At 30.9% G+C, this 23844-nt stretch overlaps 1 protein-coding gene across 16 annotated transcripts in view; it reads left to right on the top strand.

Moving 5' to 3' along the window:
* Positions 1–2139: 2139 nt before the first annotated feature.
* Positions 2140–23844, top strand: part of LOC143253713 (ras-related protein Rab-24-like) — a 36165-nt gene continuing 14460 nt past the window's right edge. The window contains exons 1-6 of one of the 16 annotated variants that reach the window (XM_076508010.1): positions 2151–2842; positions 9948–10003; positions 11023–11096; positions 12072–12243; positions 19476–19571; positions 22894–23014. In XM_076508010.1, the coding sequence (XP_076364125.1) occupies positions 22901–23014 (114 nt within the window). In that variant the 5' untranslated portion in view covers positions 2151–2842; positions 9948–10003; positions 11023–11096; ... (1 more) ...; positions 19476–19571; positions 22894–22900. The other 15 variants (XM_076508058.1, XM_076508052.1, XM_076508028.1 and 12 more) reach the window with 15 other exon arrangements.

Below are 23844 nucleotides of genomic sequence, written 5' to 3'. Positions count from 1 at the left end.
TTTACAGGCACACTGTTGCGCCACTGGGGAAATAAGATTCACGCTCATTAAAAGAAAGACGTAATAATGGAAAATAAACTGAAAATAATCTTTTTAATATATTTTTATTTAATTTATACAGGGGGTGAACAAACAAGTTTCCTCCCTCCCATTATGTAGACTAATAGGTATAAGAAGATCTAAGCTACTACAGGAGGTGCACAATATTTTTTTATGAGAATATGCAAGAATTTACCAGTTTTATTAACATGGTGTTACTTGATTAAATTTGTTCGTATTAAGAAGAAATTCAGAAGTTAAGGTTTTTAGGTTTAGTTACACGATGACAACGACATTGTGTCATCGTGTAACTTACTCGTTTAATTAAAAAATTTGATTGTGCAAAAAACAGTTAAGGTGATTCTGAATGTAATTCGAACTCCTTGGACAAAGCCTTTCTAACGATACAAGATTTATAGCATTTGATCGAGAATGTTTCAAGAAATGTTCTAGACAGATTAACTGCAGTGTATTATTTACATAGAATTTATTATTGTTGATCTTTATTAGACTTTTGTGACAGAAATTATTTTACAATATGTAGATTAAGAACTAACCTAAATATCCTAAGGAGAGCTGACCTCATACGATATTATATATATATATAGGATTTACGGCCGAAGATATCATTAACGGCGAGGACACCAAACTGATGAAACGTATTTTAAAAGCAACGTAACAAAATTGTTCAGTGATGTCGAGAAAACACACTTGTAAAGAAAAACATATATGTAAAAACAGCTCGTTCGCTCCTCTACGTAAAATATTTTCTCAAGCCAAACGAGCCGTTTTCACATACATGTTTTTTTGTAACAAAAGTATGTTTAATTGACTACTCATTACTGGATTATTTGTTTGTTTTTGAATTTCGCACAAAGCTAATCGAGAGTTATCTGTGCTAGCCGTCCCTAATTTAGCAATGTAAGACTAGAGGGAAGTCATCACCACCCACCGCCAACCCTTGGGCTACTCTTTTACCACCGAATAGTGGGATTGACTGTCACATTATAACGCCCCCACGGCTGAAAGGGCGAGCATGTTTGGCGCGACGGGAATGCGAACCCGCGACCCTCAGCATTACGAATCGCACGCCTTAACACGCTAGGCTATGCCGGGCCTTTATTACTGGATTGATTTTTAGTTTAACCCTAAGTAGATAGTTTGTTTTGATTGTAAAACAAGTATCAAATCGTAAAATCCACACAATACATCGGTTTAAAATAAGTTTAGACTATGGAATTGTGATATCAACAACAAAATGAAAGTTTTTAAATGCAGACTACTGATGATGTTTACGTTTGAAAAATTTATATTAATACCAAAAAAGGGGAAACGTTTGCTTGTTTGTAGTTAAGTACAGAGCTATACAATGTTTTCTCTGTAAATATGTGTTAGAAGGTCTAAATTTCTCTTGTATCACGTTTTTCAGTAGCTATCACGTTCATTGTACAGCTTTAAATAGTAGTTTGTTTGTTTGTTTGATATGAAGCACAATAGGCCTGGCATGCTTACGTGCGCTTCGTAATTTGAGGGTCGCGGGTTCGCGCCCGAGTCGCGCCAAACGTGCTCGCCCTCACAGCCGTGGGGGCATTATAATGTACGTTCAATCCCACTATTCGTTGGTAAAAGAGTAGCCCAAGAGTTGGCGATGGGTGGTGATGACTAGCTGCCTTCAGGGACGGCTAGCACAGATAGCCCTCGAGTAGCTTTGTGCGAAATTCCAAAACAAACAAACTTATGAAGCACAAAGCCACAGAAAGGGCTATCTGTCCTCTGCCCACAACGGGTATCGAAACTCGGTTGGTAGGGATATAACTCCGTAGACATATCACTGTAACATTGGGGGGAGGGATGGGTATTAGTTTGAAGTTTGATGCAAATTCGTACGCAAAAATCATATGAAAATTTTTACACAGTGCTAGTTTAAGGCTTGTAAATCCAGGATTTACCTCTTTTCGAGATATCTTAATTTATGGTAGAAATTTCAGCACTGTCTATTTAGTTAGTTTTCTCCAGGTGAACGCAAAAAAATTTATGGGATTTTAGCATAATATTTTCTTATTTTTGCTCATATCTCGGTGAATACTTGAACGAGTGAAACAGCATTTTCTGTAGTGCTAAATTAACATATATGCCACATTTGCACCAAATTTGAAAGAAATCAATTAATGAAATGCTTATTTTGTTTCGCTTTATGTTTTCAATGGTCTGAAGAAGAAAAGCAAGATCTTCAGGCTACGTTTGACCTCTTTATAACGATAATGTTTAATTAAAGCTATTTCAAATTCCTGTAATAACGCACTTATAATTGTGTGGTTATGTTTTATCGTGACCGCATGATACGCTACCGTTATTTTGATGTGCGTGTTATTCACAGTTATTTGAACGATTAGCAAAGAAAATCAGTAAATTAAACATTTGATCGTTAGATGTAATTACAATTAATTAAGACGCTTCTGTTAAATGTTATCAGTGTATGACCATTAATTAAATTAAGTCTACAGTTTTATCTATTCAAAGGTTTTGTGTTTGAAGTTAGGCCTATAGGTGAAAGTGCCTTTAAGAAGCATTGAAGAAGAAACATACTGATTTGATAGTGTTGCTTAGACTTGATTTCATATTATTGTTTTAAATTAATCCATAAAGAACTAACCAATTTACAGGGCATGTTAAAGTAGTATAAAATGCATCATGCATAAGCGCTGCTCTTCCAAAAAGTCTGTGGATAATAGAAAATCCATGAGTGACCCAATCTGCAACAGAACAACTTATAAACTGAGGCTTGTGAATCATTAATTTAAAGGTCAATGTATGATAATTATATTAAGCTCACCACCGGTAAAAGTAATTTTGAACTTCTGTTCACTTATTTTGATTAGGCTATTTTATTGTATTAGAATATTACACACAGTATTAAGACATAACTTGGGTGATTGAACTTCAAGAAGAATATGTAACAAACTTTCCATTTTTATTGCTTGCTATTGTGGAAAGGGCACTACTAACCTTCCCTATTTGGATAGTCATGGTAACCAGAAAGTGGAGATAAATGAAGTTTTTATATTTGAGTTATAAACCTAGCACCTTTGTATTCTGTTTTGGTCCATTCTCATGAACATTAGTTAGAGGCATAGAGCTTATGAAGTTAATATAACATATGGAGGCACAGGGGTTATATTCTACAGACAGGCTTTCTAGCAAGCTATTTTTGTTCAGAAAAAAAAAGAACAACAAAACATTATAATACTCATAACTGCTTGTAAGAAAAATTTCAAGGGAGATAAAGTTGATACTTGGGTACAATATAGGAATCGTTGACAGACCTTCCAGAATTCTGTGGCTAACAAGATAGACATTTGTTATGAAAGTGACACATCTAGAAATAATTTTTGTGATGCGTGTAGGTAACCAGCAATATCTACTGCTTGTAACTGTAACATAGAAATCAATACAAATATTTTAAGAATATTATATTAAAATTATTTTGAAGCCTCACTACATTACTACAGCTCTTATCACCATGTATAGTCATGCTCTACAGTGATACATTTTGAAAATAACTGTGACATAGTTTCCATTGCAAGGATATCATGAATAAAGAAAAGAAACTTTCCTGTTTACTTCACAGAAATCATTTATGCATGAGGACAGTGCTTTCCCTCTGCCCATCTCAATTGTTTTATTGCATAAAAGTTCATAGGTGCTGCATCCAGCATTTGACCAGTGTGTCCTTTTTTATGAAATAGTGTGAATACTTGTTTCTTTTTTTAGCTATTTGAGTTGCCCAATGATTCAATGGCAAGTATGACTGGTAGTCTTATTTTATTGAGCCCATACATATTTCTTCTGATTTCTAGATAAAAAGCATTTCTTTATTATGTTGCATACCATTGCCTGTAGCACTTAGATAGTTTTTACCTCTGAGATTTGCATTAATGGATTATTACATTACCAGACACTACACTTTACTTGTTATGGGTGTGACTTGTTGCAAACCTTATTCTGGATCTTCCTGACTGCCCCTGTTGATCTGTATTCTTTTGTTTTTCAATGCCATTAAATATAAGAGATGTTCTTGTATTGGAAATGGCTATTAAATACCATTTTTTAAAAATAGTTTTCTGTGACATCACATTATCTACAAAAAACATTTGCTGTCAAAATGTAGTTCTGATGCATTCTATTCCACCTCACTGGCTATGGTCATCATGTGACTTGTTGATTTGCATCTTCAAAATCCTTTAAATATAATATAGTCAACATCCCTACAGAAGCACAAAGTATAAAGCCTAGTGCTTAGTCATCTGGTAATTACCATTAACTTACTAATGAATATTTAAGCAGTATTCCAAATCTTGAACAGTTGATGGATGGGAATAAGATAACTGCATCGATTCTGAGTTGTTTGATTGTTCACATGGTTTCACTAAGGGATAATCTTGCCTTACAAATCTTTTAACATTTTTTGAAAAGGTTACTACTTATGTAGGTGACAGTAAATGTGTAGATTTAGTGCATCAGGAAATTCAGAAAGCAATTGACAAAATGCCACATAAAAGTCATAAAAGTTTTCTATAGGTTTGGGGGATAACTTAGCATATTGGGTGGATGAAAGCAGAGTGCTGTTAGAAATGTAGTTCAGTCAAACTGGATTAATCTCATAAGTGGAGTACCTAGGGACTTGGCCTTAAGATATTTGCTTTTTTCATTTGCATCAGTGATATGGATGAAGGAACAATCAATAAATTACTTAAATTTACAGATAATGTTAAGATCTTGAGTGTTGCTATATGTGAAGAGGATGCTGCTGATTTACAAAAGGATTTAGATCATTTTCTGAGTTGGAGAAATAAATTGAAAATGGGTTTTATTTATAATAAATGCAAAATAATGCATGTGGGTTATCATAGTTTGAATTATAAGTAAAATTTGGATGGAAATAACCTTAATAGTATTATAAAAGAAAGGGATTTTGGCATAATAGTTTATCACTGCAGAGACTAACAGAAATGTTAGGTTATAATTTTGTTGCATAGCAATATATCAAAAAATCATTGTTGGAATGCATTGTTACCAAAACACATTGGTTTTTCTATGTATTAGAAGTTGTTAATCTAACTGACATACTATGTGGTATACTATGGGATAGTAGTACCTGTCTTGTCGTTTTTAATGGGCTATACATAGATTAGTTTTACCTGCTCTATCATTTTTGTAATAAAAAGAGTGTCTGTCTAGCAATGTGGGTTTTGCTAGCTTGCCTCATTAAAATGATGGGTGAAAAATTAATTTCTGAGTTCTTTCCTATTGGTGCTATGGCAGTCACAGACACATGCTCTTTTATTATTACAGATCTACAAAAATATTGAATACAAGTCCAAAGAAGCTAGTGGGATAATTCAGGGCTCAGCCTTAGGGTCTTTACTCTTTGTTTTACACCTATAAATGAAGAAATGATGAATAAATTATGTAAACATATTTAAATAAATGGTAGATGGGTTTTAATTGTAACAAATTCAAGATAATGCATAAATATGCAGATGATGTTAAGGTCTTGGGTGTTGCTAGCTGTGAAGAGGATGCTGTTAATCTACAAAAGGATTTAGATCATTTAGTGAGATGAGCAAATAAATGGTAGATGGGTTTTAATTATAATAAATGCATGTGATTTATCATAAATTAGTTGAGAATAACCTTAGCAATGTCCTGAAAGAAATGAATCTTGGTGTAATAGTTGATCAGATTCTGAAGCCATCCAAGCAGTGTGCTGTTGCTAGTGGTAGGGTAAAATGGATTTTAGGTTTTATCTTCAGAAATATTGAATACAAATCTATAGAGGGTTATACTTTCATTGTATAGGTCATCTGATTTGCCCATATTTGGAATATTGTGTTCATTCTTGGGCTCCTAACTTTAGGAAAGACATTGAATTGTTGGAAATGGTTTTCAGAAGGGTTACTAGGTCATTCCATGTCAAATCATCCATGGGACTGCAGGTGGCCCTCACAGAATGCCTTGAAAAAATTCATGTGCTCATCTACCCATATAATGAAAAATTGCCAGTGATTAGATCAATATGTTTAATAGTTTCTGATTTACAGCCCTGTAAAATTTAGTTAATTTTTTATTTTTGGCAAATTCATTTTTGGGCAAGTTTGGCTGCTTAAAGCTGCAAGAGTAATGGTGGTAGAAGGCTGAAATTTGCTACACTGACTGAATTAAACTCACACAATTCGAAATTGGTCTCAAACCAAGTTTATCTCTCTTAGGATTTTCATAGTGACGTTGTAAAATCACCTGAAAACCCAAACTTGTAAAAAACATTGGTTTATTTAATAAGCCATATCTCTAAGACTTAATATGATACAAAGTTGAATTTTGTTTTCAAATTTCCTATAACATATCAGTTGATAAATCAGCAATTGTTGTAATTAAAAGTCTGTTAGATCTCCTGTAAAAAAATATAGTTGCATGCAACTTTTTATGATTTAGCTAGAAATAGCCCTACTTCAGGCCAGGTTTGACCATGTCACCAGTTATTCAGCCTTTTTAGATTTTTACCATATATTCTTACATCTCTGAATATGGTCTACAAAAAACCAGGATGGTGTTCAACCTACTTTTTGAATTATACTTTTTTAAAGTATCCATTGACCATACATTTTTTATTTTTTTTTAAAAATTCAATTCAAGTGTGTTACTGTGTGCAAATACATCCCTACAATTTTGAAAAATACCTGTTAGAATTTTATGAATCCCACTGAAATATTCTAACCAGCCTTTCACAATGTTAAATAATGAAGTTGTAAGAAACAAGAAAGAAAGAATTCATTTCTGAACAGGTTTATTGGCATGACTAATTAGATCACATGGCAATGCAAATATATTGTGTATGCATTACAGTTATGCATATATGGCTGAGTTTAAGATTCATAATATAGTAAATACAAAGGTAAATAAGACACAAAAAGCACAATGCTACAACAAGGGATAACTGAGAAAGATAATAGTCACACCAAACTGCAATAATTGTGACAATGAAATGTTTAAAAAACTGCTTTGGCGATAAATTAACCTTAACAACATCAAACAAACATTGCTTTGTTCAGACAGTTTGAATAAATTTCTGAAATTCGAGTTTGATTGTGTTGAGACCACTTTGACTTAGAACATAGTGGCAAGCACTACTGTCTTGCATAGTAGATGCACTTATCAGACAAAGAATATGTTGGAAAGGAATCCAGCTTTCATCTTTACGTGACCTTGCAGGCCATGAGAACAGTTCATTTTTTGATTTCTTCATAAATGGCACCAACACATCGGAATGCTCATCTGATCTATCTTTTATGTTTCCCACATACTATTCATGATCGTATATGCATGCCACATATTTCCCTGGCCGATAATTGTCATTGCTATCATTAGACCCTATTTGAGCTGCTGCAGCATCATTTTCACTGCTACTACCAACAGTTACAACTGTGTACACTTTATTATCTGATAGCCTTCTGATATACAATTTGTTGGTAGAGTGGGGAATAAAGCTATGATGTGACCTAATACCTGCCACAGTTTTGAATTTTTCATAGTGCTCAAGTAGATTAAACTTTACACAATTCTGCAGGACTGATTCCTGATTGAATGTAGTCCTTTGCCCAATGGTACATATGAGAGACACTTAACATTTGATAATTTATTATTTTTCACAACCTTGCTTTTTTTTAACATGTTCAGAGATGTAAGAATATATGGTAAAGGCTGATTAGAATATTTTAATGGGATTCATAAATTATTTCAAAATTGTATGGATATATTTGCACACAGTAACACACCTGAATTGAATTTTTTTTTTCAAGTAAACAACGTATGGTCAGAGGATAGTTTAAAAAATTATAACTCAAAAAGTAGGTTGAATCATATTCAGAGATGTAAGAATATATGGTAAAAATCTGAAAAGGCTGAATAACTGGTGACATGGTCAAACCTGGCCTGAAGTAGGGCTATTTCTAGCTAAATCATAAAAAGTTGCATGCAACTATATTTTTTTACAGGAGATCTAACAGACTTTTAATTACAACAATTGCTGATTTATCAATTGATATGTTATAGGAAATTTGAAAACAAAATTCAACTTTGTATCATATTAAGTCTTAGAGATATGATATGGCTTATTAAATAAACCAATGTTTTTTACAAGTTTGGGTTTTCAGGTGATTTTACAGCCTCACTATAAAAATTCTAAGAGAGATAAACTTGGTTTCAGACCATTTTTGAAATCTGTGAGATGAATTCAGTCGGTGTAGCAAATTTCAGCCTTCTACCACCATTACTCATGCAGCTTCAAGCAGCCAAAGTTGCCTGAAAATGAATTCACCAAATATAAAAAAAAATTAACTAAATTTTACAGGGCTGTAAATCAGAAACTATTAGAGGTATTGATCTAATCTCTGGCAGTTTTTCATTATATGGGTAAATGTGCACATGTGAATTTTTTCAAGGCATTCTGAGGTGTCATCTGGATGATTTGACATGGAATGACCCTACTAGAATGGTACCTGAAATGGAGAGGTTATGATACAAGGAGAGGTTGAAATTTCCTAAATTGTTTTATCTTGGAAAAAAAAGTGTTAGGGGAGATCTATTTGAAGTTTAAGGTTGTAGAGGGAAGTGATAGTGTTGATATATAATTTTTTTCACACATAACAGTGAAAATAAACTAGAAGACAGAACTTAAATTTTGGCGTGGTAAGAGTCATTTTCAGCTAAGACAGTTTTATTTTTCTAACATGGTCATTGGCCTTTGGAATAGGTTGCTTTTAGATGTGGAGGCAGTAAATTTAAGTGAGTGTATGAGAAAGCTTGATAATATATGAATGATAAGATCTATGAATATTATGTTATGAAGTATTGTATATAATGCTTTCAACTCTTGGAATTGACAAGTTATAAAACTTAAGTGAAATGCTATCATCCTGTGCATCATTTGCTTTTGATTGCTTTTTGAAATAAATATTACATTTTACTTTATTTTGCATTATTTTTTGTTTTTTAAACACAGTCACTCAAAAAATATTGCAAGAGTATCAGTACACCTAAGAAAATCACAATATTCTGCATTATCCTGTTTAGATTCTTGATTTTTTTTGTCTTTGTATATTTAAATTCTAATGTGAGCTTTTCTTATTGCATATCTAACTACTAACTAATTATTTGTATTTTTGCTGAAAGAATAGTGTTAATGAGGTTGATTAAGTATGTAAAATACTACACCTTATCTAGATGTCATTATTGGTTTTTTGTGTAGTGAACGTGATTTTCAGACTGGTATCCATAATGTGAAATATATTTTTCTATACCCTTAATACAGATGTACACATGCTCTAAAGCTTAATCCATGAAAAAACAGTTGTGCATTTGTAACTGTAAATTATTTTTGCATTTGAAAGAAAAATCTTAATAATCAATTTGAATAAAGTTATTTCCAAAGAAATAAAGAACACAAAATTAATTTATTCTGAGTAAAAGCTCCTCTCTTTTGCCAATTCTGTGCTAGGTTATACTTATTATTGCACTATCCAGCTTATTGGATAAGTTTTATATTAAGAAACTTGCAACAAATTGTTGCACTTAATTCATTTATTAACACCATAGGAAAAACCAACAGTAGTTGATATTCTTATTGATTACTGAGTGGGATAAAGCCAATACTCACTTAAAAATTGTGCTGAAGACAACGACTTCAGGTTTTTGGAAGAATACACTGAAAAACTTCTTTGATCAGAAAAGAAAAAGAAATCATATTATTACATTACACAGATGTTCTCAATTATTGGTTCACTTTATGTGGAAATTGAAAAAGGTGTGGCTTTTTTATAACTTTTTTATTGGATTATCAATCTCTTTTACAGAATGAGAAAAAGATGAGAAGATACTTGATTAAACCTAATCTATAATCTTCAAGAATGTTAGTTATTTCATTCTCTCTATCTATTTTTGCTTGTGTAACTTTTAGCAGTTGGTAAAAATGGTTTTGAAGGTTGGGAGATTTTGAGGCTTACAAGGATCCACAATACTGTGAAGGCAAAATGAAAGGGCTATACAATCTTGTTCAACTTTCATTTAGATACTATAGTCTAATAATAATGTTGAACCTTTGGCTGGTTGAAATGAGCAAGAAGATGATGATAAAAAGGCTTACACAGTCAAGAGATCTCATTAAATAAGTTGATAAATTTGTTTATAGTAGAGAGCTTAGAAAGCCTGAGTCTATGATTTGCTTGAGCAGACTGACATTGTAGTTTTTAGTTCCAAGAAGAAGCATTCTCTCTTTTTGCATGTAGGATTGAATGTTCATGGAAGTTGTAAATTGGAAAAACTGCTTAAAATGTAAAAAAAAAAAACCTTCAGGGATTTATAGATAGAAAATGACATGTTTAATTTTGGGAATGTTTTCTTAGGCTATGTAGGAATGTACTATCTAGCAGTGTCCAAAGCTTAAATGAAATAGGTGAGGTTGATGAGATGAATTGTATGGCATAGATGGTCTTTACTTAATCAAGCAAGAGAACAGGATGTTTAGGGAAGTTATAAAGAATTTTGTTATTCATAGTTTAACCTGAATTTGAATAATAGTGAAGGAGTTTGGGAATAAATAAATTCATAGGATAAAGAAGTTGAGACAAAATATTTAGGGTGTAAAAAATAATAGTTTTGAAGATAACATACAGACAGCAAGGAACCATTTGGTCCTTTAAGGCTGTATGTCAGATTCAAAAATGAGTGCAGTACATTCAAGAATAAGGTTAATAGATGTTATTATACTCAAAGAGTTATTATGAAAAATGATGAGTGAGTTCATAAATGAAGATTGTGACATAATAGGATTTAGCAAAAGTTAATTAGATTTGGAGAACATTGATAATAAGAATTATTTTTTTATTCCAAGTTAGAAGTTATCTAATAGTGACAAATATTTAAACAAAGGTGGTGGATTGGGTCTTTTATGTAACAAATGAGCTGAAACCTGTTGAGACTTGCTGATTGGAAAGAAGCAATAGGTGATGCACTATGAGATTTTGTTTTATAGGGATAGGGTAAGATCTCTCATCTTATTTTCTCTTGAGAAAAGGAGGGTGTTAGATAATCTTATTGAATTTAAAAGAATTATGTTTGGAGGATCAATAAAATAAAGGCTTCTGATTTCTATAAAGATTGATCAGAAGGTACAAGTTTAAGATTTGAAAAGACAGGCTAGATTCAAGATAAAAGATAAATTTGTTTTTATAACATGGTGATTGTTTTATGGAATTATTTGTCATCAGTAGCAAGATGTGGAAGCTAAAAAGTTGTGTGTGTGTGTGTATTTTTTTGTAAAGTAAAAGGTGGTTTTTAAATTTTTACTTTTCTCAAATGTAACCTTTTAAGTGCCAAATGATCTTTTGATATCCACATGTTATAAACCTATTAAATTAAAATTTACAAAACATAACCTCATCAAACATTAACTGTGTTGCTGTGGTTAAAAAAAAAATTGATTGGTACTAAATGAACTTTAAATACCAATAGAATTTTGAGAAATTACATAAATGTATGAATTTGTAGTTTCCCACATCTTGATAGAGCTTTACATAGATATTATACAATTTAATCATATTATTGATATTTTGTGTTAGATAAAAATTTATTTCAGTATTTGTTTAGTATTTTATAAAAACAGAATGTATTATTATTACAAAATATGAAATTTTGAAGAAATATTTCTTCTTTTAAGGTAAGTATCAAAACATTTGAATCATTGTAAAGCTTTTAACTTAATTGATACATATTGTTTAGGTATATTCCAACTTTGTTGAAATTTTGTAGATTTACAGGGTTTTCAATTGATATTCTTAGTAATTGTTTTTCCTGTGATTAAAACTGTGTGATAGTGGCATGTAGTAAATAAAATATCATAAAGATCAAATGTTAATGAAGAGGTTAAGTAGCTAACTTTATTCATTAGTTTAATTTAAGTTAATATTATTCACTATCAGGTAACAACTGCTTCCACAAGGAAAACTCAGCAGTGTGTCAGAGCACATTTTCATTATCTCTTCCATCTTTAGTTGAAGATGCTAGGTTTATGGAAGCTATTTATGTGTAAAAGAAACCAGCTGAAAAAGTAGCACAAATTCATATATTAAATTGTTCAAGAAAAATTGAAAGGTAAAGTACTGTTATTTTTTTCAGTTACTGTATCTTAATATGTTGTTCACATTCTTTCTTGAAAATTGTTTTAATATTATACTTGCCACCTTTAGGATTTTTTTGTAAAATCATTAGCATGTGGTATTAATCCCCTTTATGTGGAGAATACTTAATATATTCCTTAGTTGATTTGTTATCTAATCTCTCTGTGTCTTATCTGTTTAACAATTATGTGAATATTTTACTCTTGTAAAATGTTTCTAACTTGGCACAAGTATCACATTTAAGTAAAACATTTTCCTGTTTCTCTAGTTTATTTCTGGAATTTAATTTGATAACAAAGTTATATAAAAATATCCTTAAGATTGTTATTGGACATAATATGGTAAAAGTAAATTGCATGTTCTAAACATTAGTTTTCAGTGAACTTGATCTATTGCTGTTTTCTTTTTCCTTCTTAATCTAAAATATATTACATGTAGTAACATCACTATCAGTTAGCTCATAAAGTATTAATATTGATAAAATAAAACCTAACATGTCATTCTATTCTCTGATGTATGTAAACATGCAGAAAACAATATCAAAAAAATTATATATTGAACTGTGCAAATGTGTTTGTAAAAGAGAATATTTTGTCATTATTTCCATTTTATGGGGCTTATTCTCCTATGCCTTTAGAAAATGTAATTTTGATCACTATGGTAATGCTTCACTGATCCCTGTTGACAACTGAATGAGCCAGGTTGAGAATACTTATTTTTTTAGAATTCCTGTATATTTGTACTAAGGGCATGTCATAAGGGTTTCACTTCAAAGAACATACAAATTACATGCAGTGTCTTAACTATATAGAAAGGAGCTAGCATATGGTACCATTATATGCTAGAAATAATCAATTTAATAGCACTCCATATATAAACTTTGAAAAAACATGATGCTAGTTGGACTGACAAATGCTTCCCAAACACTGTCAAGTGTCATGAGACCAAGAGAAATAAATTTGAAAGTACGAAAGGAAGAGGCAGAACACCTAAACTCAGTGATGCTGATGTTAAGTATCTTTGTTTATTCAACCTTCAGGACAGAAAGAAGACTGAGATAAATGACTACGTACCAAATCATAGAAGAGTGTCCAGATCTACAGTATCAAAAAAGACTTAATAAGAGTGGTATATTTGGTCATGTAGAAGTTAAACTTTTACCTTGATCTCCATATATTATCAAGAGACTGTAATTTGCCAAAAGTATAAAACTGGACTGTTGACAATTGGAAAAGGGTGTTATGCATGAATGGGTCCAAGTCTGAAATATATAGTTAAAAGCATAAGTTGTATGTCTTGCATAAGAAAGGTTAAAGATACTTACCCCAAATGCATAGCACCTACCATGAAGCATGGGGGAGGTAGTTGATGGTTTGGGGTGCTTTTATGCTGAGGCAAGAGGAGATACTTGCAAAATATATGGAATAATGGACCAGTGTAAGTACCATCAGATACTGATCTTTAACGGAATGCTCAGTGGTTTGCTCAGTATTCTGTTTCCAAGAAGATAATAGCCCCAAATGATCATCTAATCTATTCATAAATTACATAGCTAAAAAAAAGCTGTTGGAGTCATTGAAATGATACAATGGCCTTTACAAAACTCCAGTCTCAACCCAGTTGAGTAGATCTAATATTTAATACAACAAAAACTTGACAAATAAAAAAATTACTTCCAAAGAAACTTTATGGGAGTCTATTAGAGACATTGGAGTAAAATCCCAAAAGATATTTTGATTAAATATGTTGTAACAATACCTCCCAGACTGTCTGCAATTATTAAAGTGAAAGGGAAACACACACAAAGTATTAACTGTTTGCTGAGCTCAAGCACTTCCACTGAGTTTATGTTGTACTAAATATGAAGATTAATAAATTTTTGATATTTAATCTGTGATTTGCCTTCCATTGTTCTTTGAAAGTAACCTGAAATATACTTTTTGACTTTTTATCTCAACACTTTTGCACAGTACTATATATATGGAGAGAAGATACAGAAGTATTTTTAAAAACTTCATATTTTGTATTTTCCTTTGGATTTCTTACTTTATTCTTGACGATGGACTATTTACACGTGGAAAAGGAATGGAAAGTTTCAACAAGAAGAATGTTACAAAAAACTTGTAACCCTTTTTTACATCATACTTTGGTTAACTGGGTTATTATGTTGATTAAACATAAAAAGTATAAGGAAATCAAAACTGAAAAATATGTAAAAAAAACAAAAACATAGCTTGCTTAAAAAAAGGTATGAAAATATTTCTACAGAATAATAGATGTTTAAGTTATATTGTTTGCTATTATGTCAAAAATATTTTTAATGTAATGTGATATTATAATATTAGGGTTTTGGTATTTCATTCATTTCAATGTATAATTTATTTTTCATTCATAATTGTAAGAAAGACCAGTTTTCTCTTATAGTCATACTTGAAGCCAAACAACTAACAATTTAATCTTCCACAATAAAGAAATTAAATAAAATCTTTGCTATCCATCTTTAATAAGTGAAATTCATGTTCTGAGGGTTGCAGGTTTGAATCCCTGTCACACCAAACATGCTCACCCTTTCAGCCGTGGGAGCGTTGTAATGTAACGGTCAATCCACTATTTGTTGGTAAAATAGCAGCCCAAGAGTTGGCAGTGGGTGGCAGTGACTAGTTGCCTTCCCTCTAGTCTTACGCTGCTAAATTAGGGATGGCTAGTGCAGATAGCCCTACAAATTTCTGTTATACAAAAAAAAAACTTAATAACTTTACATGTTTCATCTTTGGCATGACAGAAGGCATTTATATGTTTATGTTCAACTTGATATATTTTTTTAACTTTATATTCTGTGAAATATTAATTTTTCTTTGGTTATATTAACATTTGGATAATAAAAATGTTTAAAGAAATTTCTTTTGTTAATGAAAAAATGCAGTTGTATTTTCTGACCACATTTTTAATGGAAGAATATTTTTAATCTTGTAAAAAAAGATAAAACATTGTGATTATAAAGTAATTACTTTTTCTAAATTATATTTATGCTCCTGTGATATATTCAGGTGAATTGGTCCACCATATAAATAGTGATTTGTTCAACTGATCAGTTTTAGAATATTACTAGAACTTAGACAACTGAGACAATGTTAAACAAAATAAGAATCAGACTTGAAGCAAATGCAGAACAAATTGCACAATATTTTATACTAAACACATTGTGTAAACTTGCTGTTCTGGTACTACACAATTGCTATAGATAATTCTTCTTTGATGATTTTGATTAAGATTCAGTTCTAGACTTTCCATTAAAATCTAATAACAGACTACTTAAATGACAGGTTTCTTTGTTTCCAAGAAACCTCCCACTTACTCAGAGTTACCTACAGTTCCACATAACTGGTCATTGTGATTACATCATAGGTGAAACTGTAACCTCTAAATATTGCCAGAAAAAGTACTGAAAGACACTGTTGTCAATATCTTTATACAACTTTACAGTAAGTGGTGTTCTCCCCACATTGTAATTTGTTTTACCTATTTCAATAACAACACAAAAACAAAGTTATCTGGAAACAAGATCAAGTTAAAAATTTTCTCAGCAAGATGTTTGGTGAAACCTAAACATTATTTGGAACAAATAATAAATTCAAAATAACATTGTATTGTACTACACGGAAATAAAAACATAATATTTTTATATATTACATTCATATAGCATTAGAATTACCTGCTTTATCATCATTTTTAGCAAAACATATTTATTCTGCTGCTCTTATATGAACTATACAAGTAACAGTTTCCTACTATTTTTAATTCTGAAAAGTTAAAATATGATGGTTCATTTCTAGTTCAGGAAAGATATGATTTGGCATGGTCAAACTGCAAACTTTTTTTTTTTCTGAATGAAATGTCATAAACCAAGGATTAACAGTTTACTTTATCTCTGTATAAAAGTTAAAATAGTTTTGTATGCTTAGTAGCCATTTGTCTGATAAATATTGTCATAAGCCCTTTATCATCCCTGGAAAGTACTTTTCCATTACTGTGATTGGAGTAAATGTATGGGTGCAGATGATGTTTAGCATGCATAAATATAAGGGTGGAGATGATAATAGGTTATATAGAAGCAAGATGCTATAGTATGTTTCTGTTTACACAGTAATTCTTAATATTTTTTATTTAGGATACATACTTTAAGTTAAAAAAGCAGGTGGTAATGAAATTAATTGTGTTTCCATTGTTAATAAAGATTAAAATGTATTTTTAATATATTTTCAGTGATTGGAAGTCCTTACAACATGACTTCATTATGTATTTCAAACAACAATGCACTAACAGTATCTATTTGTGATAAAATAAAACAGCATAACTTCTGATAAAAGTAAAACATTATAGAAACAGTTTTGTTGTTTCATCTTTTGTTGGCCACATTATACACCCTTGTGCAAATTAATTGAAACAAATGGTCATTTCACAGTATTTTCAACATGGCAGCCGGTGTAGGCTCACTGGACCCGCTGATTTCCTTTAATAGTCATTTTTTCACACAGATGGTGTCATTAGCTGTGTTTTGCAGTACGGTCAATCTATTTTTGGGATATATGACAAAATTTTGAGGAATATTACCTCATTCAAAATTGCGTTAAAAGGGTAAGGAGACCATTTAAAAAACAACTTCTTACCAACTCAATGAAGAAAAAATGGTATCAATAGGGTCTGAAATACAAGAACAATGGAGGAAGGTGTTATTCAGTGACGAAACTCATTTCTTCGTACAGGGTCAAAGATGTCTGCATGTTCACAGATCTCCAGGTGAGAAACTTCCGAGAATATCACATCAATCAGTTCGTAAAACATCTCTTGAAGAAGATGTTTTGGGGCTTTTTCAGCTACCATGGCATCGGAGGCTTACATATCATAGAAGGTATGATGCGAGGACCACAGTACATCAAAGTTTTGCAGAGAAGAGTCGTTCCAGAATTGAAAAAGAGATTTCCTGATGGATCTGGCATTTTTCAGCAAGATCTGGCTCCATGCCACACATTGAAACTTGTGACAAATTTTATGACTACAACATGAATAAAGGTACTGGACTGGCCTAGAAACTCTCTGGACTTAAATCCTATTGAAAATCGTTTGGTGATTTGTAAAGAAAGACTTTGGGCAAGAGACTGTACTACGAAAGATTACCAAAAATTAGTAAAGATTACAGTCAACTCGTGGACTCAATGCCAAAGCAGATTAATGATCTTCTGAAAATAAAGGCGGTCATATCATGTATTAATTTGTGAGTAATGTTTGGATTCTCAGAAATAAAATGCAAAAAATTGAAAAAATCGTAATTTTCTGTTTTGTTTCAGTTAATTTGCACAAAGGTTTCAGATGATCTTTATAATATGAGGTTCAGAATGGCACTATTCTGTTTCTGAAGTTGTGTGCACTAGAGGCTCCTTCTTTTGTTAAATTCAGTTTGGAAAATTCTTTACCTGCACTTACAGGTCAGTTTAGTTGACTTCATTTGCCTCACAATACCAGCAATGGAATGTATATACACTTCCCACATTTGATCGAATTTTCCATATCCTCCTTGTAATTTTAAGGTGGTCATATCATGTATTAATTTGTGAGTAATTTTGGATTCTCAGAAATAAAATGCAAAAAGTTGAAAAAATCATAATTTTCCTAGTTTCATTTAACTTGCACAAGAGTGTAGATATATTCAGTGTTGAGACATGATTCCTTGATAGTTGCTACATGCCAAAGAACGCGAAATGTTTGAAAACAGAAAGTTGTATTTTCATAAGTGATCCTTTACATCTACATTGTATCCCAGCAAGAACAGACTTGGTAACTAGAGATAAATTAGCCATGAAAGGTAATAGTTTACTGTCTCCTCTCTATTTTCAATTCCAGTCATGGAAACTTACTTGAAAATAATTTCCCTTCCTAACGTTTCACTTTTAGAACTGAAAGTACACTTGGCATGAAATATATTTAGTTGCATTTTAGGTAAGAGGAAGTTTCTTGGGTTGAACAAAAGTTGAAGAGTTTGCAACTTTCAACATAAATATCTCATGCTTGAAATTATTCAGAGTTTAACCATCATTTCCAGTTTAGAATTATTTCTAGATTCACGTGACTTCCACCAGAAAAAGTAGTTTACAAAATAATTAATGTATTCTTCTCCCATTTTAGTATTTGTGGAAAGCTACATGCAGTGTTTGAAAAACTGTTTTAATAACATTTTATTTTCCACTAAAACAGGAGAAAGTGTCAGATATATTGTTGATATGTGTTGTAGCTACTTGGTTCTGATGAACTTAAAAACTGTAGGACATATTTAAATTTATAATTCACATTATAACTCCAGTGGAAACACTACAACCATTACTAAGTTTTATTGTAAAAAATATACTTAAATCTTCCATGTACATTAAAGACACAAAAATACAGTTGAATCCTCTCTTGACCTCAAAATAAATGTAAGAAAAAATATATATCAAGAATGATTTGCACATATTCTTAGAGCCTGCATTACTGATTATGTTGAGTCAAATGATTTAGAGAAAACTGTTACCAAAAACATTCATTCATCAGATTAGGTTAACTAAATCATTTGTGAAAACATCACCACCAGAGGGGTGCAAAATGCTTCCATTATATGACATCAACTGCAGTTTGAGGGTTTAAAAGAAAATTAACAAAATGAACCATTTGTACAATGCACTATGTAAATGTGAGACATAACAAAAATAAGAAATTAAGTGCTTGTCTTCTTTATGTATGTATAAGTAAATTCAAGAATGACAACAAAACTTATATTGAAGTTTCTGCTATAGGAATTTATAGTAGAAACAATGAACACAACATCAAACTGATTTATATCAAAATTCTTGACAGGGATCCAGCCACAGAAAATGATTGAGTAGTTTTGCTGTTTGGTAACTATCAAAAACTATGCAAGGGTTATTAATGTAGAAAGTATACCTGGTTCAGTTTTATTTATTGTTTAGTAACCTTTTTCAAAATGTAGTTCACATATGTGTTTTGTTTTTACATTAAAGGTTAAAATGTACCTAATTCAGTTATTTTGTAACTGAAAATCAAAATACAACTAATCTGCATTTCTGTATTTTTGTAATAAAAAGAATAATATGTACAATAATTATTTATTGTGGATTTTTTTTTTTAAATCATGTTTTATATGATTTTTACATCTAGCTTTTGAGGAGACAATGAAATAGATATGCATGCAGAACTGTTTTTCAGAACTACTGATAAATAACTGATTTGGAGTCACTTTTTGTGCATTTAATGGTAAGTTTTTGATTCAATAACTTTTTGTAACTTGTGGTTTCCTACATTGCTGTACAGAATTCAAAGATATTGATCTCTCTAAATCCACAAAAATAGATGCATTTTACATTTCATTGTGTTTCCATATGATATCTTCAGCTATAACCTTACCAATTTTTTAGCTTGGATTTTCCTCATTACATCTCTAGACATTAATGTATTTTGAAAGAACACTGAAGACTTCATTTTAAAATGTAACATTCTAGGCTCTGCAGTATGGTCCTTGAGTCCTTCAATAAAACTATTACTTCACCTTTTCATATTCTGAATGAAGTGTTTTAAAAAGAACAATGAAGCCAATGTATATTTTAATAATGCTAACTGATAACTTGTTTTGGGACATTGTAAAACTGTTCTAAATAATTTTTAACATAACAAAGAACCTGATATAGATTTCAATAGCACTATTTGTTGCACCTTACCTTTTTATCTGAGCATTTTTAGTAAGGTAAAAAAATATGAGGTAAATGTTTACAGAAAATTTGTATTTGAACTAAGTTGTAAATTAGGTTATGACTTGTCACAAAGGTACAGTAACTAACAAACATAACAGTAAAGTAATTTATAAAATAGAATTTACTCCATGTAATAGTATAATGGTGAAAGAAGAAAGCTTAAAAATAAACTTAGAAAGCATACTCATAGAAAATTCCTTGTTTTTAATTTTTCTAAGAGCCCTAAGAGTTGAAAATTGTAAATCATGAAAATGACCTTGCAATTAGGAAAATGAAAGAAGCCTCAGTAATATATCCCCCTTTATATTTGCGGAAATGGGTCTAGCCAAACTAAACGATCATATCCCACCAGTGGCTACTTCCCATTGGCTTGTTAATTGTCACATAGACACTACAATACAATTGTGCCCTCATAAAATATTTCACATTTTCACTTGAAAATGCTAAGCTGAGTGAAACATCTTCTTTCTTTATCAAAATATTGAAAATATTATGCCTTTTTCTGTTATATATTAACAGAGTATTAGTTTCACCACAGAACAAATATGAATTTTGGCTTTCAAAGCTTATTGTTACTTTTAACTGCTAAAATCTTCCAGTCAGAAGGAAACTAACTGGATGTGTATATATCCAGGGGTGAAATTCTGCTAGTATTTGTTGGTACTAAATGCTAGAACTTTTTTAAGACAGTACTAATACCAGGATGTATTTGAGTTGCTTTGTTGTTTATTTATGTTTACAAGTAGATTTTATCTTTCTTTTTCCAAAACATGTCCACACTGAGCTGACTACCTATATTTTTTCAGAATTGTTTTAGAGAATTTCACCCCTGTATGTGCATCTATAAAAGAAATAATGTACATTAACAAAGACATCCATTTATACAATTGATTAGCAATGCCTGTTGTTTTAAATCTGTACACCAGAAAATTAAAATTCATAATGATTAGGGTACATTGTGTCATCATTTAGGTACCCTCATTATTAACAAAGTTTCAGTAATAGTTCTAAAAAACTTTCAAAGGTTTTGACCAGCTTAGGAAATTTACATAAGGTTAATGCTATTCACATGTTAAATTAACAATACAAAGGTTTTTTATGACAATAGCTATAAATATAAAAAAAATTCTTCAAATATCTTGAAGTATTATAAAGAATAAAATTAATGTAAAAAAAAATTGATATAACTTATTAATAAGAAAATATATCACATGATTGATGGCTATATCTACAAACAACTAATACACAGAACATGAATATACTTTAAAACATTAAAACACCTAGTTGCAATTAGTGGTTGAAAATCATTTGTTTTGGGAGTTTAGAATAAACTACTGCAAGTTTGGAAATAAAATTTAAAGTGTGAAATACATAAACAGCATATGCACACAAATGTAAATGAATTATATAGCTAATCCCTCAAGGTTTAAGTACTTTTTACACATTCAAAAACCATAAGACGTATTTGTTGGGCAAATAGTGAGAATTACTACATCAATTGTTGCTAAAATGACAACAGTATTGATCAGTCAGTTCATATCACTACTCATTGCAAATGAATGAATGTTTATGGGTAATTTATTAGAATTGACAATTAACATTTAGGTGTTTTCTCCACATTGCTAGTTTCTCTATAGTTTAATATTTATTGTGGAGGCTAGTGTTGCTTTTTGGTTTTAATTGTTTAGTAGTGGTATTGCAATAATTTACCATCTTAATCAGAAGTCAGTCTTCATCTGAATTAATTGATAAGTTCCTGAATTTTATGCACTACTTCTTAATCTGTTGAATTAGTTGAAGACACTTTCCAGTACAATAAGGAATTATTGCTGGATTCCAAAATTATATCTACTGAACACACAACTTATGCCAACATTGAGCCACTATGGGGAATTACACTCCACAGGATGCTTTGTATGTTGCAAATACAACATACTGGGAAAAGTAGTTATACTTATGTGTGTGTGTGTGTTACTTAGGATGTATTTTACACAATTATATGTGTGAATCTGTTAATGCTTTGTAACAGCAAATATTTTTATCACTGGTTATTTGGATAAGTATGATGCAAGTAAAAGATCTTTGTATTATTTTCCTACAGAGCAGTAAACATTGATAACTGATTTCTCTACCATCACCACCTGAGCAACAACATATAGTTCAATGTCAAAGATAAATGACTTACATTTGCATTTTAACTTAATTTCATCATTCATGTCCAGTATGTCAAAACACCTAATAAAAGTGAAAAATGAGGCCCAAATCTTTTACAGTTTTAAGGATTTTTAGAAAAAAAATTATATACAAAAGGTTTAGCATATTTGTGAAGTGTATTGATCTTTGATTAAGAACTGCTGATTAAAAGTGAGCTAACTATATAAATCAGAATCAAAATAATGTGATAAAAGTAACTTGTAAATTATGAAGTAATAGTATGTAACATTGTCCAGAAGTGATTATTTTTCATAAGTCTGAAAACTAAAACTTATATTTGCATATAACCTATTGTTTACTATATTCAATCACATTTTAGCTCTTAGTAAGCTTGTAAGATGGGTAGAGCTTAGACTGATGATCTCATCAAATGAGAACATTTGGATTTTAGGTAAAGTAAGTTGTATAAAGTGTTTAGTGTACAGAATAATTGGTCAATAAATAGCTGGAATATGTGATTTTGTTTCTCAAGCAAGCACTGTAAAAATTAAAGGATGAGAGAACCAGTTAGTTGCAAAACAATTCTAGTACTTGTTTCACCATTGACTAGTGTTGGTGTTACGTTTTTAAGTTTTGGATTTTTATTTTTGGGATTTAACTCTTCATTGTTTTAGTTGTAACATGAAACGAGTTGATTTAATGATTGTGCTGCTTGGAAAGGAGTATGGTGGTAAGACAAGTTTGTTGGAACAATACCTGCATGATCGTTTCAATGGGGATCTTCCTTACCAGAATGTAAGTGACTCCTGTATTGTTTGATTTGATTATCAATTTTGATGAAGAAACTCAATATTCTGTGTGGAAATCTTTTTGTTGTTTTTTTTAAATTGGTTTTCAGATACTTATCTATATGTCAAATGAAAAAAAATGAGTCATAATTATATTGAGACAGGAAATTAATTGTAAATATTATGTAAACTTTTTTACCAGTTTTAAAACTATTTTTGTAGTGTGCCAAAAAAGAATGAATGAATTTGTAAGAATCTACCATATATTGTGCTGTATATTACTGATGTTATTTATGTAATAGATTTAAACAGGTGGTATAATTCTTAGAATATTGTCAGAAAACACAGAAGAAGCAAATTAACACCATGTACTTTACACATTTTTGTGTAAAGCCAAATCTGTCTTTATTAGACTTTTTTTTTTCTTGTGAGCATTTTCTGTTCCAGTTTTGTAGAAAATTAATTACATTTGATTGAAGTAACTCAGTGTTTCAAATTCATATTAGAGGAGGGATGCTTCACCTGCATATCATGTTTAATAATTGTTTCAGGCTCAGTAAGATTTTTATAAGAAATACCTTAATGGTCTACAAACTTTCACATTTCTACAGATACTATGAAACTTCACAAAGTATGTTGTTAATATTCTTATGTATTTCTCTGGTGGCCTGTATATCAGCAGGGCCATAATAAAGGGTAGATTTTGACATTTGGTGGCACTAATTTGCATTACTCACTAATAATTATAACTACTAGTTTATGTCATTGAAAACCTTGATATTTTATACATAGTCCACATATATGAAATAAAACATTCACATTTTATTTTTAAATATG

The sequence above is a fragment of the Tachypleus tridentatus genome, chromosome 1 (genome assembly GCF_004210375.1).
Source record: "Tachypleus tridentatus isolate NWPU-2018 chromosome 1, ASM421037v1, whole genome shotgun sequence".
Taxonomy (NCBI): Eukaryota; Metazoa; Arthropoda; class Merostomata; order Xiphosura; family Limulidae; genus Tachypleus; species Tachypleus tridentatus.
This window is presented reverse-complemented; position numbering and strand designations above follow the sequence as displayed.